General features: G+C 37.7%; 4 protein-coding genes across 4 annotated transcripts; 1 reads left to right on the top strand and 3 right to left on the bottom strand.

Annotated features, from left to right (window-relative positions):
* Positions 1 to 6078: 6078 nt before the first annotated feature.
* MELLADRAFT_66252 (uncharacterized protein) lies at positions 6079 to 6393 on the bottom strand (the record flags this gene model as incomplete). The annotated part of the gene is made up of 1 exon (XM_007414090.1): positions 6079 to 6393. The coding sequence occupies one exon, from the start codon at positions 6391 to 6393 to the stop codon at positions 6079 to 6081; it is 315 nt and encodes a 104-aa protein (XP_007414152.1).
* A 407-nt stretch (positions 6394 to 6800) lies between these two features.
* Positions 6801 to 8150, top strand: MELLADRAFT_38530 (uncharacterized protein; the record flags this gene model as incomplete). Its single annotated transcript, XM_007414211.1, has 7 exons — positions 6801 to 6900; positions 6990 to 7069; positions 7161 to 7345; positions 7429 to 7559; positions 7630 to 7715; positions 7800 to 7859; positions 8070 to 8150. The coding sequence occupies 7 exons, from the start codon at positions 6801 to 6803 to the stop codon at positions 8148 to 8150; spliced, it is 723 nt and encodes a 240-aa protein (XP_007414273.1).
* Positions 8151 to 8414: 264 nt separating this feature from the next.
* On the bottom strand, positions 8415 to 15517 carry MELLADRAFT_117538 (uncharacterized protein; the record flags this gene model as incomplete). Its single annotated transcript, XM_007414089.1, has 15 exons — positions 8415 to 9088; positions 9167 to 9326; positions 9416 to 9477; positions 9569 to 9681; positions 9779 to 10359; positions 10440 to 11180; positions 11267 to 11754; positions 11844 to 12256; positions 12326 to 13297; positions 13375 to 14186; positions 14298 to 14623; positions 14710 to 14842; positions 14929 to 15018; positions 15218 to 15236; positions 15348 to 15517. The coding sequence occupies 15 exons, from the start codon at positions 15515 to 15517 to the stop codon at positions 9042 to 9044; spliced, it is 5127 nt and encodes a 1708-aa protein (XP_007414151.1).
* Positions 15518 to 17208: 1691 nt separating this feature from the next.
* MELLADRAFT_66250 (uncharacterized protein) lies at positions 17209 to 17621 on the bottom strand (the record flags this gene model as incomplete). Its single annotated transcript, XM_007414088.1, has 2 exons — positions 17209 to 17379; positions 17466 to 17621. 2 exons carry the CDS (start codon positions 17619 to 17621, stop codon positions 17209 to 17211), a joined length of 327 nt encoding a protein of 108 aa, XP_007414150.1.
* Between the last annotated feature and the right edge of the window lie 280 nt (positions 17622 to 17901).

The raw sequence follows: 17901 nt of genomic DNA, 5'->3' as shown, positions 1-17901 counted from the left end.
TTCACAGCTCTTGAGAGCAATCAAGGGTCTTGTGATGGCTAAAAATTCTGAGAAAAAGTCTAAGACTAAGCAAAAACTTGCCATCTTACACCATGTCAATATTTGTGTAGCATGTTGACATGCACACATGGAGAGTTTTGAAACAAATCTCAAAGTCTTTTGGTCAGATTTAGACTGAGATTGCTGTTGAGTGCCCTTTGTGAATAGTGATTTATTCAGAGGATTGGCGGAATCCTTTGTGGTCAGCAGGGGTCAACTGACTTTCAACCTCCCAGGTGATAAGGGGAAGATGTGCTTGTTATGGTACCTCTTTGATGGGTCTTTACAGGGTCTAAGGAAAGTCTTTCGTGTGTGCACATTGATGTGCTAGAAGGATATTTACATGGTGTTAATCGGTTACGTTGGCGGGATTTGGGGCCAAAACCTGACCATCCGATAGTCTGGGAGTGTGTGTTCCAAGTCTGACCTTATAGGCTTATGTGCCTGGGTCTGTTATTCCAGCTCTTAAGTTTTTCTTGCTAGGAACACATATGTTATTGTTACCTATTCTACCAGCATATAAGAAGTAAAAGATCTAAATACAATGTCTAAACCTTTAAGTACCTGTTCGTGATGTGGGGGGACTTGGAGGGGGTATGGGGGTAAGGTATCCTATGGAGACCTTACCATAATACCCCCTACAAGGTGAGAATGGCTGAAGAAGATAGGGGTTTCTCGGCCCGGGATGGCGGGCAGGAGTTTTGAGAAAAGATTCTAGATACAATAACACTACACAAAATGTCATCTTTACCGGGCGGTAAAGAAAACTACTGACATAGAAAAGTCCTGAGGCAACAGGAAGAGAGCTAAAAATCTGAAAAAATATGCACCTTGTTCCTAGATGTTGGGGCATCATGACAAGTATTTTTTGTATTTTACACACAGATATTGGTTAAGGTACTAACAATAAAGGCTGAGAATCATCAAAAACCCACCTGTAACAATACAGTTGATCCAGTCTAGTCACAACCACGACCGCTCTGCAAAAACAAAATTCAGTTACACAACGTTATACACACAACCCCTATAAATAAATGACATGTAATAAGTCATTTTTGGGTTAGGAATAGGGTGTAAGTATTAGAAATGACTTGGCAAGTCAATCTGATTGCCCAATTTTTTTTCAATTTTTTTTTCCCCCAAACTCCAATATTTGGGTCCGGGTACCTAACCGGGCCTAATATTAAGTACTTAAGTACTTAACTTAAGGCCTTAACTGTCCAGCCTAGGCGCCCACACATTTATGTGTCCACTTAAGTACCTACTTAAGTACCTTATGAGCAGCACAAGCACGGCTCAGCACAAGCAACCCTCAGTGCAAGTTCTGCTCATCACAATTCATCAACTACATAACAATGGTGGTTTGTGTACATGGAGAAGAAGAAATGAGACAGGATATGCAAAAAAGATGAAAACAGCAAGATAAGACAAGAAAAGCCCTTTGAGGGTCACACATCATGCCAAATCTCATGATGGTGTTTTGTGGTATGCATCAATGCAAGCAGTATCTCTTGGTCAATTTTTCAGCTGGTACCTGGTCATACCAAGTCTTGAGCGTTGAAAATGAAGAGGTAGCAGTGATGGATAGCGAGTTAAGAAGACAAGAATGATAAGAGACTCACCAATAGATGTCCATCTGCCAATTGCCTTTTTGAAAATACTTCCAAATCCTTGACACTGGACACCACTTGTGAACGTCCTCAAAGAGAGCTTTTGAGTCCAGGAAGGATTTGCATTTGAAGCTGTTGCTTTGATAGTCCAAGTACAAATCAACAAAGCTGAGATCAAGTGAGTCAAAAGCAGCGATAAGATGCAAAAAAACCTCTACCAAAATACCCTACTTGGGTATTACTGGAGGGTTGAAAATTTGGGTCTTGGGGCCGGCCCCGGGGCCGGCCTGTGGTTGTGACTAGGCTGGATCAACTGTACCTGAAATTTGGCCCTTGACTTTGAAGACAGGATTTTGGAATCTTCAAACATCAATAACTTTTGCAGTTCTGAATCAAATCACTCGATTTGAAGTGCATTGAAAAGGTGAGCCTTTCCTCTACATTTATCATTGAGACATCACATCTGTAGCTGGTCTAAAAAAGATCCTACAGAGCTATTCATGCAGAACTGTTTGAACATATGTAGAGTGTTTAAATGACTAGATAGCACCTTACTAACATTATGAAGTGTGAAGGAGAATAGTTCAGCTTTTGAATGAACCAAAAATTGAGTCATTTGGAGCAGAATTGCAAAAGTTATTGAAGTTTTTAGACCACAAAATATTGTCTTCATACTCATGACCCAAATTTCAGGTATTGTTACATGTGACTTTCTGATGATTTTCAGCCTTTATTCTTAGTACATAGACCAATATCTGCGTGTAAAATACCACACGATACTCATCATGATGCCCCAACATCTAGGAACAAGGTGCATATTTTTTCAGATTTTTAGCTCTCTTCCTGTTGCCTCAGGACTTTTCTATGTCAGTAGTTTTCTTTACCGCCCGGTAAAGATGACATTTGGTGTAGTGTAAGTTTGCGAGAAGACTAAAGGGGAGAGAAAACTTGGGAGATAGTTCTTGGAGAGGAATTCAGGTGGGGGACTGACAGGCAGGAGGAGGGAGAGTCTAAATTTTTTGGGGTGGAAAATTTTCTCTCTGGGTCTCTCTGAACCCATGAGTGTGGCAGACACGTTGTGTGTCAACTGGGTTTATCTCTGCCCTTTCAGCACCTAACTTCCAACACTCCTCCCAATATTGAACTACAGGGATACCTTCACGGGCTTGGCGTACTCTATCAATTTTCATCAGGGACCTCAGATTTTTGAGTTGAAGGTTCATCCTTGAGACCACAGTGCATCAGAAAGGCATTCTCAGATTGAGCCAATCATGACAATATCTGATAGTTAAGCTGATCATCAATATGTAATGGTTTATATATGTCATATGGCCATAGACTTTGAAAGTGTGGCTCAAATCCTACTCTTTGTATGGCATATGAGTCATTATGTTTGACTTCAGCTTCAACTCTTGATGCTTATTCTCCTGGTCCCAGAACAGAAGTAGGCAGTTTGTCAACCTGATCCTTGTTCCAGAGCACATGAGTTTCTGGGATGTGTAGTCTATAAAGGCGTGTTGTTGATAGAGCTGTAAAGAGATGAGATGAGATAGCTTGAGTATATATTGAATAAGTTGGATGCCAAGCTGGAAAAAAGATTGTGTTGATATTGACAAATATGTTAACAATTTTGCTGCTCATATTCCAAGCTATGTCACAAAAACTTGCATACAGGAGGCAAGAGTTGCTAAATAGTTTGGATTGTAAATGTGTCAGTTCAGGTCAAGCAATCAAGTGAGTGATGAAATTTCTATGTACTCCGGAATATATTGATAGAACTCTAGTATTGGCTTTGGATGACCATGAGGATGGCTTGGAACCGGGTGAAGACACTTACCAATGTGTTTTGGAAATTCAAAAAGAAAGGTTAAACAAAATTCAAAAGCTATGAGCATCCAATCAAAGGGCATGAAAGGCAGTGTGAAGATTCCACAGACCTGGAACAGACTTGTGCCATTACACACATTGTTGCAGCCACCTAAAAATGGAGAAACCACACGATAAAAGTGTGAAACCATTTGATGAAGCTGGTAGACAATTTGTTGACCTTGCAAACTTTGAGTTTGCCATAAAGTGGAAGTGTTGCCAGAGATTGACGCAAAGGTTTGGAAAGTTTGTTGGAGTTGAATGAAAGTTATGATTCCTTGTGTACCAAAGGTAGGACCTTGAGCACCCCAATTCCAATCAGGTGTTATAGCAATGGGGTCATTGCCACAGCCAGTTCCAGCACTTTGCTTCAATGTTCTTTGTGGTGGAGCTATTGCTCCTATGAGCAAAATCATCTTCCTTTAAGTTGGGACACAGTGTAATTGAATAGATTGAATGAATACTTGAAAGGCACTCACCCAACTTGCTGTTCAAAAGGGCAGACTGCTAATCTGGTGACACTAGAGAAAAAACAGTCAGACAGGATAGGAATGTGTGGAGTTAAGAAAATATAGATGGAAACAGCAAAGCTGGGAGAATGTAGTAACAGTAGATTAATCAGCAAAACAGAAACACTTGAACAATGTAAACAGAATAAAGTACCTGCTAAGGCGGCAATAATTAGGGTGACAGTGAGATTCATCACATATGATACTTGCATATATCAGTTCAAATTCTCAATCAAGTGGACCTTTACTCACATCAAATCTTCTCACATAGTATATGCTCCTCCATCTCAAGGTTCAATTTTTTTTCAATTACACAGATGGTCTGACTCTCAGTCTGACTTGATACCAACTGGATCAAGTTGATTACCGCAGTTGTGCAGAACTATTATTGCTTTCTGCTGTCTTCATCTACATTTCTAGCCTGCTTAAGTTATCTTACCCATTTTGGGGGGTTCCTCAAAAATCATGAGGTGAGTGACAAAAAAGGTCAGAATCCAACTTTTTTTCCAAAAGTTTTCCAAGGAAAGGTAGGAATTCATGTAACATACCTCCACAGGCGCTTTGCAGGGACCTGATCCAAGGCTTGAGTGTGGGACTTGCCGCTAAAAATGAAATGGTCTCCTTGCCTGAGAAGTGAGTTGTTGGCAAAGGGCTTGGTTAAGTCTCAAGTCTGGAATAAATGGCTTGTTTTTGTTTATGGGGAAGCTATTACGACTAGGGTTAGGTTAAATCATTTTCATACCACAGGTCAACCTTCCAGCGCCAACTTCCCAGGGAATTCCTCTTTTTAAATCCACACCTCAGGCTCGACTCCATGATACACATACCAGTATCGACAGTTTCAACTTCCTCGAAAACTCCGCCCACTCCTCTCGTCCTGAGATGTGGTCTACAACATCATCAAAGCGCTTACCCGGGGTTGATCGCTCGATTCACGAGCTCCCCTGCCTTGATGTTCACAATTCCATCGTTTGAACTTTAAGGTACGATACGTTTATTCATATCATTTTCAATCTTTTTTATGTTGAATTATAAAAAGATGAATCGCACTGGGCACTGAGAGATCTAAGAGTTATCATATTCCATTTATTATTTTGGGATTATGTGACCTTTTATCTCTTGTTGATGAAACTGCATACCTGCCGAAGAGGCAGGACCGGCCTAGAAAACCGCGACTGAATATATATACAATCACTCATTCTTTCTTCTAAAATACTTTTGATGAAATACGATTCGATTGACTGATATCTTTTTGCCTTCTTCTCTTTAGGTATTCTTTGACTTTGATCTATCTGATTTGCTTGTCTTCCGTGGTCTAGATTTTCTGTTCCTCAAGTTTATTCTCTTTATCTATGTATTTATTTTTTGTGAACCCATGCTCTATAATTTGTATCCCCTTCATCTTACCTTGTGAATCCCTTCTTTGAGTTCTGTTTCAATGCATGTACAGCCATGATCGGCATAAATTTTATCAGTTGAAATTCCCAATGATCTCATTCAAAAACAGGAGAGACACTTCCGCGAAAAAAACACCGAAATCCTTCAGTATCTCTAAGCTTAAGTTTAAGTTGACCCATTGGTCCCCACTCTTCCCATCGGTAACATTACATTGTACATACTATTCATCACTTGAAGGAAACAAAAAGAACAAGGACGACTACAAATGTGATTTCTTACTCGCTCACACTACTCGGCATGCATACATTACGAATGATATGATACATATTGTTCAACTTTAACTACACAATAAGCTACAATTGGTATACTACACGGAAGGAAGATTTTGCGATTTTGATAAGATGTGCTAGAATTACATGTGATCTGATATCATTTGGAACCAAGTGGAGCTGAGAAGGCATATAGCCCATAGATTTAGGGAGTCGAAGGATCGATAGGTCGAAAACTATCTTCGATTAACTTTTTATCTGACAGGAACTCTTGAGTTTTGGGTGTGTTACATCAAGGCAGGATGTCAAAGATTGAAATTCGTTCAAGCTCAGCGAGGAGTTGGTCTAGCTTACCTGATTCCCTCTCACGCAGGTCCAATAGTTGGGCTAGGCCCTATATCCTAGTTCCGAAGCCGGCAATTCGTGAACATGCGGAGGTGGCGGACCTGAATGTGGAGTCGAGCCTGGAAGTTCGTAAACCGGACGCGAACCAGGGAGTTCGTAAACCGGATTGGAAGCTGCAAGTTCATGAACTGGGCGTGAAGCTAAAAGTTCGTGAACCGGACGCGCACGTGGGTTCGCAGGCGCGGGAAGTTCGTGAACAGGATTACCCTCAAGCTCAATGGGATGATCGCTTCCATGACGGTCAGGTTGTACTGCGGCCGTTGAAGATGATTTTGGCTTCTTCTTTCTACCCATCATTTTTGCGACGAGACGACCAATGCTAATCAAATCAGATCGATCAAAAAGACAAGGATGAATGAAACTCGCTATGAAAAGAGAAATTTAAAAGTCAAAAAGTTGAGAATCGCAGACCGAGACATTATTTTGAATGGGATGAGATGATTTAAATTTGAAGACTGAAGTTTGATATCAATCAGCTTGTTTCTCTTGACCGCGAAACTTTATATTTATGGAAACAAGTCATTTCACAGCCAATCGCAGGGATTCATGGCGATGACGATAAAAGGGTTATGTAAGATTTGAAGTCACATAATGACATCATCGCTGACTCTCAATTACCTTTTCACTTTTTGGTGGTTTCTTTTTTGGTAATCAAGGATCGAGCATAGATTGATGGTCTTGTGAGAAAAGATTAACATTATTCGATGTCAAAGATTACTAAACTTCCAACTGCTCTTGCTATCATCGTCGGTGTAGGTCATGGTACTGGTTCAGCTGGTGATTCTTCTATCAATCTTGCCAGAAGTAAGACTTCTATCATTGAGACTAACTTTACTTTACTTTAATTGTTCACTCTTCTGTCTTTAAAGTAAGTCACGCCTTTAGTCAAGCAGGTTATGCTGTAGCTCTTTTAGCTCGATCAAAGGATAAACTGGAACAAATCAGTCGAGAGATACAAACGAAAGGAGGAACGGTAAACGTTTTTCTTTCTTGCAAAAACGATCGCTCATAGCACTCATTCTTTAATCCTGGAAATGATTTTCTCAAACGATTGATTCTATAAGGCGGATAGCTTTCCTTGCGATGTTTCTTCTGAGCAATCGATCAAATCGACTTTTCGAGCTATCAAGACTAGATTTGATAAAATCCCATTAAGAGTTGCAGTCTTTAATTCGTCTAGCTCATTTCAAATGAAGCCCTTTCTAGAATCAAGTCGTGATGATCTCGAGACTAGTCTCAACGTTAGCGTGTCAGTCATTTAAAACCCATTGTTTATTTTGGAAAACACCTCGATTGATCTTGCTGATCTTCCGATTTTCTTTAACGAGATAGACTTGGAGCATTCAGCTTTGCGCAATCTGTATTATCAGAACTTTTGTCTCATCAAGAAGGAGGAAGTTTGATTTTCACAGGTGCTACTGCTTCTATAAGAGGAAGTGCCAATGTCGGTTGCTTTGCAGCAGGTGAAATCTTCTTATCTCTATAAATCGATTCCTCGTCCCAATCGTTGATGGTGAGATACTTTGGATCCAGGTAAATTTGGACTTCGAGCGCTGAGTCAATCTTTAGCTAGGGAATTCGGTCCCAAAGGTATCCATGTAGCTCATGTGATCATAGACGTAAGCTTCTTGGTCTCAGATCTCATGGGCTGGAAATTGGAATCACATCGAAATCTTACGTACAAATTTGATCGATTCGTGAAGGGAGTCATTGATACTCCCAATGTCACAGAATGGTTGGGTCCTGCGAAGACTTCTGACACAGTAAGTGTGACCTTTCAGATGAGATGGTGTCAAGTTGCTGTTGATCATTGGAAATTCGGAATTGAATGTTTCTTCATGACTTGCATGAATATCGTTTGAAACTGTTCAGCGACTCTCTCCCGAGTCAATCGCAGCTGTAAGTCCCTCTCATCAAGCCATCACATGGGTCATGTTTGTTGAATCTACTAAGCTTTTTAACATTATCAACAGGCTTATGTTCATCTTCATCAACAAGACAAGAATTGTTGGACTCAAGAATTAGATCTTAGACCTTGCCACGAAAAGTTTTGAGATAAGATTTTGGTTTAGAGTATTCTTAACCCGTACCTAACTCGTTCAAGCAGCGTAGGTTATCTGTCAAATTACCCACTCAAGTGGGGTACACTCACGGTTTTTAGCAGCAATTGAATAATATCATCTTGTAAAAATCTGGTTTAATACTTATTCAAGTTTGAAAGATTTGAAGATCTCAATCACTCCGTAGTCCAAAGAGCCTCGAGTGTCAAACTATTCGGAGAGAAAGAACCCGTATACATATAAGTCCTAGATTGTTTTCGAAAGAGACTTTTTCAGTATTAAAATTCATTTACTCATTGATTTTTTGTTGCAATTGTTTTTCGTGATTTAGAAGAATGAAATGAATTTTGAATAGAAAAATAAAGAAAAAGAAGAAGTGAAAAAAGAAGAAATCATCTCAAGGAAAAAAAACAGAGTTGATCAAATGTGAGAATTTGAAAAGAAGATATGATTACAAAGAAGAGAAAATGAGACTCATAAGAACAAGATGCTAAAAGAAACTTGGACAAAGAAAAACTTGTTAACCAAACTCTTGATTCATCTTCAGTAGGTTTTGATTTATTTATGAAAAAAAAAGTGATTGCAAAAGAACAAAGGAAACCAATCATAAGAAATTATCACCAGTGCCATCAACCCAGCATTTCTTTCAATTTGATGGATCAAGTTTTCAAATATCTTCTAATAATTTCCTTCAACCAAAAAATCTATTTCCTTCCTTTTACCAATTTTGACTTCTATTAAATTGATAATCTTCAATTTGGATCCACTTTCGAAAAGAAAAAGGTTTTCAACTTTAATGTAAAAGAAAAAAAAAAAAAAACTTTGATTTTTTTTGGTTGAAATCGAAAAATCTATGTATATATATTACCAATTCTTTAAAAATTTTTAAGCCACGACTTGTGTTAATCTTCTAATATGAGGAACATTTAACCCTAAGCAAGAAAATCCAAAAAAAAAAGTCAGTCAAGATATATATATATATGTTTTTGATGGTTATAAGAATAACTTACAAGCAGGACAATAAGTATCAAGTGACATAACTTCTCTAGGTAATGGAACTTCATATGGACCTGCTTCTTCTACTTCAGGTGGTAACATCAAATGATCATTCTTATCATTTGGCATTACTCTAGATGCTACAGCTTTTAGAATCTCAGGTGCGATCGGATTCTAAAAGTGAAGAAAAAATCATTTTCAATTATGTCGAAATTCATCAGGTTAGTTGAGTTTTCTGGAAGTGAAATGTAATCAAAACTTACTTCGTAATCTGCTACATGATATTGTAAAATCAATTTTTGAATCTGTGATGGTGTTAACATCCCTAAGAGAGAAAAATCAAATCGCATTGAGAGAGATTCAGGTTTAAAATGATTCTAAAGAAAAAATACACATCAAATTCGATCATCACTTACAGCAAACATCATAACATGTATCAATATCAGCAATAGTAGCTTTCTTCAATTGTAAAAGTTTAGTAGCTTGCATGAGATGTTCTAATTGCAATGTACCTTCAGGCATATCACGTCTACAAAACGACCCCCCCAAAAAAGGACGAAAATCAATCAATCAATGGATTCTAAAATCAATACATTCGAAATCTTCAAAAACAAAAATCAACTTACGATTTACACCATTCTTCAAGTCTGGTGATGTTATATTGAATTTGCATTGCACGTTTCCAAGAACAAAAATTCCTTCTCATCAATAAATCATTAAAAGAAGTCACCCCAATCAATTTCAACAATTCAGTAACCACTTGATGAATCACACTATGTTCCACATAATAACTCTTTAACGATTTCCAAACTTTATTTAATAAATTCAAAATATCATCCATATTAAAGGCAGGTTGATGATTACCTGACAATAATCGGTTAAACAATCTACCTCCTCCATCATTAGTAACAAAACCGGGTAAAGATTGTGATTCGATTAAGGCTGGGACTACCATCTTATGTAATTTCTTTTTAGTTTCTTGCATCCATGTATGATAAATATTATATTCTAATGAATCTAAATCATGTTTGACGATCGTCACTAATCTTTCATAATCATCCCAATCAAAATCTCTTCCTGCTCCATCTACTCCTGGTCCGATTCCTTGTAAAATATCACTTTCTGCAATACAAACAAATGATAAAACTTCATGTACATTCGAAAGCCAAAAGATTCCTGGGATTATCGCTTCTTCACCTTGGAATCCCTATTTCAAAAATAAAGACCACATTAGACTGATTAGTATCAAGAAGAATTCTGTTATCCAACTTCAATGAGATCACTTACCATCACATGTTGTTGAATGGTTTGCATCACATTAGCCAAGAACCTTTCACTTTCTCTCATCAATCCATACTTCCACATTTCATTAGTGACTAAACTGATCAAATGAGCCGGAAATAAGACTTCCTTTGAAGAAGGTGGGTTTTGTAATGAAGGTGTCGGTACTTTTAACGTCTTGATCAATCCTACCAATACATCTTCATCTAATGGTTCTTCATCTTCTAATAATCTCATGATGATCTCAGATGTATCTTCCAATGCGTCTTCTGGATAAACATTAGGTGTTTGTGCATAGGCTACTGATACCGCTCTTGGATTATCAAATCGACTGTTAGGTGTGGCTAGTAGATTGCCGGCAGCAGTGGTAGGTACAGTCGGTAACACATCACCACCTAAATCATCAGCGCTATGTCTCCTCAATTTCCTCTTACCTGTAGCCAAAGAACCAGGCGATCCTGTGATACTACCATTGTTCAACCCATTTCCTAAGGCCTCTCGACTAGTCTGACCAGTAGCCATATGGAAAGTATGATCACCCCTTGGTGCTTTTTGACTATTAAGAGCTCGACTGAGTTGTTCTCGTAAGCTCAAGAGTTCTTGCCTCATGCCTGATACAGATGTTGAATCTGCATTGAGTCCATTACTTGTCATACTATCTAATAACTTTTGTCGATCTTCCATCTCCTTTGCTTGTGCTTCGAACTCGATCGTCAAGTTTGAAATCATCTTATCTTGTTCTTCAATCTGAATGAAAGAGAAAAAAATTCAAAACGATTCATCAGCAACTCTTGAATAAGGAAAAAAAAGACAGATCTCATAAGTCAATTTACCTTTCTTAAAGATTCGGCTAATTGAGATTCAGTCTTCTTCTTTTCTTCACCAAGAGCTACGAATTCTGGTAAATCAATCGTAGGTCGATTATCAATTTGATTTTTTAAACTTTTAGTTTGTTTATCAACTTCATCATATTTAGACATCCAAGATTCAAGTTGTAATTGTAATTCATTTAATTTAGATTGAAGTGATTTATTTTCTTGTGTACGTTTTTGTAAAGTTTGAGTTAATTCGACTACTTTGTTTTCTAATTTATATGAAACTTCTTTAAAATGTACAACTGATTTAGCTTCTTGTTTTAATGCTAATAATTCTTTTCTTGCTAATCTTTTTCTATGAATCGATTGAATCAAAATCACTTTTTTGATTTCTTTTTTAAACACTCTTCTTGATAAATGACCTCTGAATAATGCTTGTAATCTTGAGGCTGAGATAAATGTCTTTTGGTTTACAAAAGTCGATCGAATCTTAATTCCACGTGCACCTATTGGTTGTTGCAACAGATACGTCAGATTTTGAATTATATCAGGTAGAATTGAAGAGAAACATGAAAAGAATCAGAATCAGACTTACGAGATTGTAATTGAATAACAAAAGTTCGAGTCCTAAGAAACCTTTGACGTCCTAAATAACACCTGATTTGCCTCTGAATAATCCCAATAGCTCTTTCCTTTCTCATCCTTTCTTTTTCTCTTTTAGCCATAATCGATCTCCAAATGGTTTGAACTCCAATCACACTTGCTTTTAATCGTTTATACCTCATTTGATAATACGTTCTCATGAAATTCTTTTGCATTAAAGTCACTAAGAAATTGATTCGATCGGTTCTCACTTGTTCTAGATATGCTAACATTCCTGCTCTAAAGAATAATTTAGTTAATCCTACTTGATATTTGTTTTCTTCTTTGATGGTGTTTGATAAGATACTCGAACAGATCGCTTTAACTTCATTTTTCCATGATTTCGAGTTGACCAACATATAGTACCTATCCAACATATCAGATTACACATCAGTATAAAGATTAATGCGAGAAAAGATGAGAAAAGTGATTTACCGTTCAGCAAAATCTTCAAATGTCCATCGTGTAGGATACCCAGCAGCACTGATTTTGATGGTCTCCAAAACACCACAAGCTCGAAGTTGACCCAAGACCATAGGAGGGTCAAATTCCCAAGCACGTTTAGCTTCATTTGGTTTAATACAACGAATATAATGGGCATTAGTAGAATCGATGGTCTCCATTAAAGCAATCAATGAATGTTTAAAGATCGATCCCAAGGTAGGTTTCTTGGTAGTACCACCTCCGACACCGCCACCGCCCATGGTCCGTTTCAAAGGTCCAGTAGCAGTGTTTCGAGGTGAGGGAACTACACTACTTGCGGCTGTTGACACACTTGTCCGTTTTGACACCATGGATGAAGCAGGTCCATCAAAAAGACTAGCACGTTTACTTGAGATAGTTGAACTAGAAGGTGACATAGGAGAAGTGACAGTCTCTACGCCAGCGCTAGAATTGGTGGTAACTGATTTATGAGTATTAGTAGCAGCTGCATTAGGTGAATTACGAATCTCTTGAGCTTTTTCCAAAATATCCTTCAAGAAAGTATTTTGAGTAGCAAAAAGTAAAGTCAAATGCTCATCCGGTACTGAATCTTTATTCTTTTCTAAGAACCCTTCACCTTCATAAGTAACATCTAATGCATAATGAGCAATTGTAAAAGCTGATGTGCCGAATTTAGGTTTCTTGAAAACTTTGGCATGTTCAGGTTTCGAAAGTTGAGTATAAAGTTTTTGTACAAATGAATTATCTGAACCCGATGGTAATCTTGATTCTTCATCTAATAATGATAAGATTCCTAATTTACCTTCAATGAGATCGATTGTAGGTTGATTATCTGAGAATTCGATAAACTTCCAATCTATCTTTTCATGTATATATTCTTCTTGTTCTAATTTGAAGACGTGTGCATTGAATTCAGCTTGTAGTTTCTCGTTGGTGTAGTTGATACAGAATTGTTCGAATGAGCTGAAACGAAAAGAAATCCGAAATTATTAATGTTTGATGACAAGTGGTCAGAAAAAGTGAGGATAGATCAAACTTACTTTGTTTTGAAAAACTCGAATCCGTAAATATCAAGCACACCGATAAAACTTGCCACCCTATCGTCCAACTCAGTGTTATATAGACTACCATTGACTACTGATACGAGCCATTCGAATAAGCTACTATAAATGTATTTTGCCACTGAATCCCTGACACTGATCGCAGCAGTCGAATTGAGCGAAGTAACAATCTTCTCAGATCGAGTGACGATTTGTTTTTTGATTGTCCATTTTTTGAACTCATTTGGATCAATCTCTAATAAGCTACAAGCTAGGATTAAACTTGGATCGTCATCAGCCATAGCTGCATCCGTTCGACTAGCTTTGATATCAATATTTCCTAAATGTAGAAGCGCAGCCAAGAGTTTAAAGATGGCCCATTGCTGAGTCATTCCAATGCCTACTGTACTAAGGGCATCTTGTGTTAAAGCAAACTCTTTCTTATCGTCTACACTATTGATTTTCTCTGCGCTAGCTCCACCTTGATTAAGATAATGAAATTTGCTAATCGAATCTAATCCAAGTTGTTTTCGTTCGGCTTGAGGGGTACCAGCAATCAATTGATAAAAGATGTGATAATTCCTTTCAGTTTCAGGTTGGTAAACTAAACGAGATCTTTCAAGTAGATATGTTCGAATCTTGGCTCCTACGATTGTTTGTTCAGAATCAAACAAGATTTCGATATATTTCCCAAATCGAGATGAGTTATCGTTCCTGGTGGTCTTTGCGTTTCCGAAAGCTTCCATGATCGGATTGGTGGCTAGAATTTGTTCTTCAACTTCAGTCATGCCTGATCCATCGGCTCCTTTTGGCTAGTAAAAACAAGTAAGTCGGATGAAAGGTCAGCATGATCGATCACTGTAACATGTAACTACATTTGATAAAGTTTAAGAGAGATAAAGGTATTCAAATAAGATACTCACCTTTCGTTTTTCAGGACGATCAGGATCATCCACAGTAGCAAAATACCTCATGATATACTTGGCAGAAACGGTTTTACCAGCACCAGATTCACCCGAGACAATCACAGTTTGATCTCTACGATCTCGAATCATACATCGATAGGCATCTTCAGCAATGGCAAAGAGATGAGGTTCGAGATCACCTTTCTTCCTTCCTGCATATGCTTGTACAATATCGGATGAATAAAGTGGAACTGCTATGAATGGGTTGACCGCTACTAAGACAATTCCAGAATAGGTGTAAATCTGTCGAGCTGTTGTATACCTAGTTCGAATAGTATGAAGCACTAAGGAGTAGAAAGATGAACTTTGCAATGAGTTCGTGATGACTTGAAGAGATCAAGATTGATTATGATAATGGAGAGTGACTGACCTGCAGGTTCATTTAAATAAGATAAATTGGTGAGATCCTCTGTAGCTTCGAGTAAAGGAGGGTTACGTAATGGAGGTAGATCTGAGCCTCTAGTTTTTTTGACGGCATCAATGGTGGTAGTCACGACACGTTCCTAAAATAGTGAGTCAAGCATGATTATTGATGATCAGTATATAAGATGAGAGTTTGATCGGTAAGAGAAAAGATGAAAGGACAAACTTTTCCATGAGCATCTATAAAGACCAATTTCACTGAACCTGAAGTAGCGATCTCTTTATCTTGTACTTCTGCACTGAGCCATCCTTCATCCTGATCGAACCATAAAGTCAGTGACGTGTGATTTAAGTGATGTGAGAGAGGAACTCATGTTACTTTATCAGGAAACCAAGCTCGAGTACCTAAAGAGATGGTATAGTGATCAGTAAAAGAAGAAGACTTGAGAGGGAAAAGAAAAGACAATCAGAAGGTTGAAAGAATACCTTTAGAATAAGCATCCAAAGAGACTGACAGCTCCATGATGAGTGTAGCTGTAGTTCAGTGAATGTGATGATCGGTAAGATTCACCTTCACCTTTAGCTGAAGATGAAGATTGTTTCTTCTTGATAGTTTATGAATCTAGTGAACTTCTTGGGATTTACGTAGTTTGATAGTTTGTTCTTTGATAGTAGTTGGCTTGTTCGTTGTTTGTTGTTTGTTCTTGGTTCCTTGTTACAAGTTCAAGTGGTGAATGATGAATGATGATTTTAAGTTTAAGTAGATTGGTTTTAGTTAAGTTGGTTGACCTTAAACTTTGAAGTTTACCACTCATCAATCCAAACTCAGACTGTAACAAGATAGTCCAAATCGTTCCTTGTCAACTTCAGTTTCTTTCCTTTCATTTCTCTCTCAAAACGAACATCGAACACCCTTTTATTAAAATTATCAAAGACCAAGAACACAGCCTCATAGTCCGTAGCAACAAATTCCCTGTTCAGATCAAAATCTACCTGCGTATTCGAACTCTTCAACTTCTTTCTAACTTTACAAACTACGCCGCTAATGGATACTTACTTACTTGGTTTGATCGAAAAATGAATCAAATTTTCATCATTCCCTCTTCATTGCCCCTCATAGACGTCATTATAACATCCGCAGTCAGTTTCATCTCTTGTAAATAAAATCTTCAACTACAGCGGTGTATATTCATCCTTTCCATGACAAGGGCATCCTTGGTCAGAGTAGGCGTGTGATGCAATTTCAGACAAAGGTTAGAAAGTAAAAAGTAAAGAAAATCATTCAAATTGAAGGTTAGTTTTGTGTGTCATGATCGTATTTATAAATCAAGCAAGTGTTGAATTAGGTCAATCACGGTTGATACATTGATGACATTGATAGAGATTACAAATCTTGTTATGGTATCACAATTGATTCATAGAAACTGAGAATGATTCATTTCGAAATGTTTGCAATTGGTTATACATGAAGTTGTTGGGCTGAATGACTTTAACTTAATAGGTTTGGAGAGATCCTGTAAGCTGGTAATGGCATCATCATCCTATCAGTCTCATCGTATTCCTACTGAAAGATATATCCAGCCGTGCTTATAGAGGCTCAGCGCACAAGTGATGATATAAATTTGACACCAGAACCTAAACCCCTGTTGGTTATTGTAATACTTCTTGTCTTTAAATTCTGCTCATCATCAATTCCGTGTGGTGTTAATTCACTCAGCAAGAGAACATTCAAAAAGAAGAGTGTCAGAGCTCAATATTTCCTAACCCCACGTCAAGTTCGATTGCTTGAGTTGGGTACTTCAAGAAGCAGATCTTGTGGGACTTGGTTAAGTTTAAACCATTTTGGTCAAGCTGTGCTGAACGTCTCCTGATATAAAAATGTAACAGCTGGTCTCACTCTCGACTCTCAGGACGTGGCGTTGCAAGTCGACAAGGATTATAAATGTAGCAAATTATTGAATCAAAGAACAAAATACACCTCTGGAAGAATTGACTTTGTGATTCAACTGAAGGAAAGATGGAATCTGATGTATCCACCTATGCTATCTAGCTTTACTTCGTCTCAAATCAAAGCGGGGGGGTTTTTTAAAGGTGCTTCTTTGAAGGGTTGGAACTCATAAAAAAGAAATCCTTTTTCTTCATTTCTATGTATACTAAACATTCTATTTCATACATACAAAACAATCTGATCTGATAAAAGTCAAGGATGAGTATTAATCGATGAAAAGATTCAAACAAATATATTCACAAGCAAAGAAGAAAAAGAAAAAAAACAATCACTAAAAAATCTTCTTTTGAAACTAATCAAAACTTCTCTCTTAAAAAGAAAACAAAAAAAAATCAAATAAGAACAAAAGAAGATCAAACAATTTCACACTGATCTTTTCAATATGTACATGAGGTCTATTCTATATCTACATAAGAGCTTTAGATCGATCAATTAAAAAAGTAGTGTCACCACTACCACCACCACTACCTGCATCTTCGGAAGGAGTGGTGTTATTTGTCAAGCGTTAGAAGTTTGGTTCTTGGCAGTTGCTGCTGCTGCTGCTGGTGATGTTCCTTGATCTTGACTCGCACCTTGAGATGTGGCTGGTGGTGGTGCTGTTGCCGGTTGAGTAGGTGGTGCATTGCCTGTTCCGTTCTGAGCTGGAGCTGGATTGGCAGAGGCTTGCGACTAAGAAAGACAACAAAACAAAACAAAAATGTTTGGATCAGATAATCAGTTTTGAGGATTGAAAAAATGAGAAGAAAAAAACTTACAGCAGCTGGTGGGGGTAAAGTAGGTTGAACAACAGAAATTGCAATCAATGGTGCACCACCATGAGTTCTCATTTCTTGAGGACTAGCCACAGGTGTAGCTATAGACATTGAAACTAAGAGAGCCAAGAAGAATACGAGAGTGATGGATCTAGACATTATTTGAAAGATGTATATAATGAAAATGGACGATTCCCAAAAAATGAACTTGATACAAATTTTTTACAACAATGAATTGAATCTCGGATTGAATCAAAGGAATTTATATACTTTAGCTATAAAAGGTGATCAAAGTGGATAGTATTGAAGAAAAGAGACGATGGATAGTTTTTCTTTGAGATCTTTACTCATCATGAGACTCATGCTTTTCATATACCTTTCAAAAATCCATCACTAACTGTGTTGATGACTCGGACGTGGCTCTTTCGTTTTTTTTTGG

This window comes from Melampsora larici-populina (assembly GCF_000204055.1).
Source record: "Melampsora larici-populina 98AG31 unplaced genomic scaffold MELLAscaffold_41, whole genome shotgun sequence".
NCBI lineage: Eukaryota > Fungi > Basidiomycota > Pucciniomycetes > Pucciniales > Melampsoraceae > Melampsora > Melampsora laricis-populina.
Note: the sequence above shows the minus strand (reverse complement) of the source record. Positions and strands in the feature narration are given on the sequence as shown.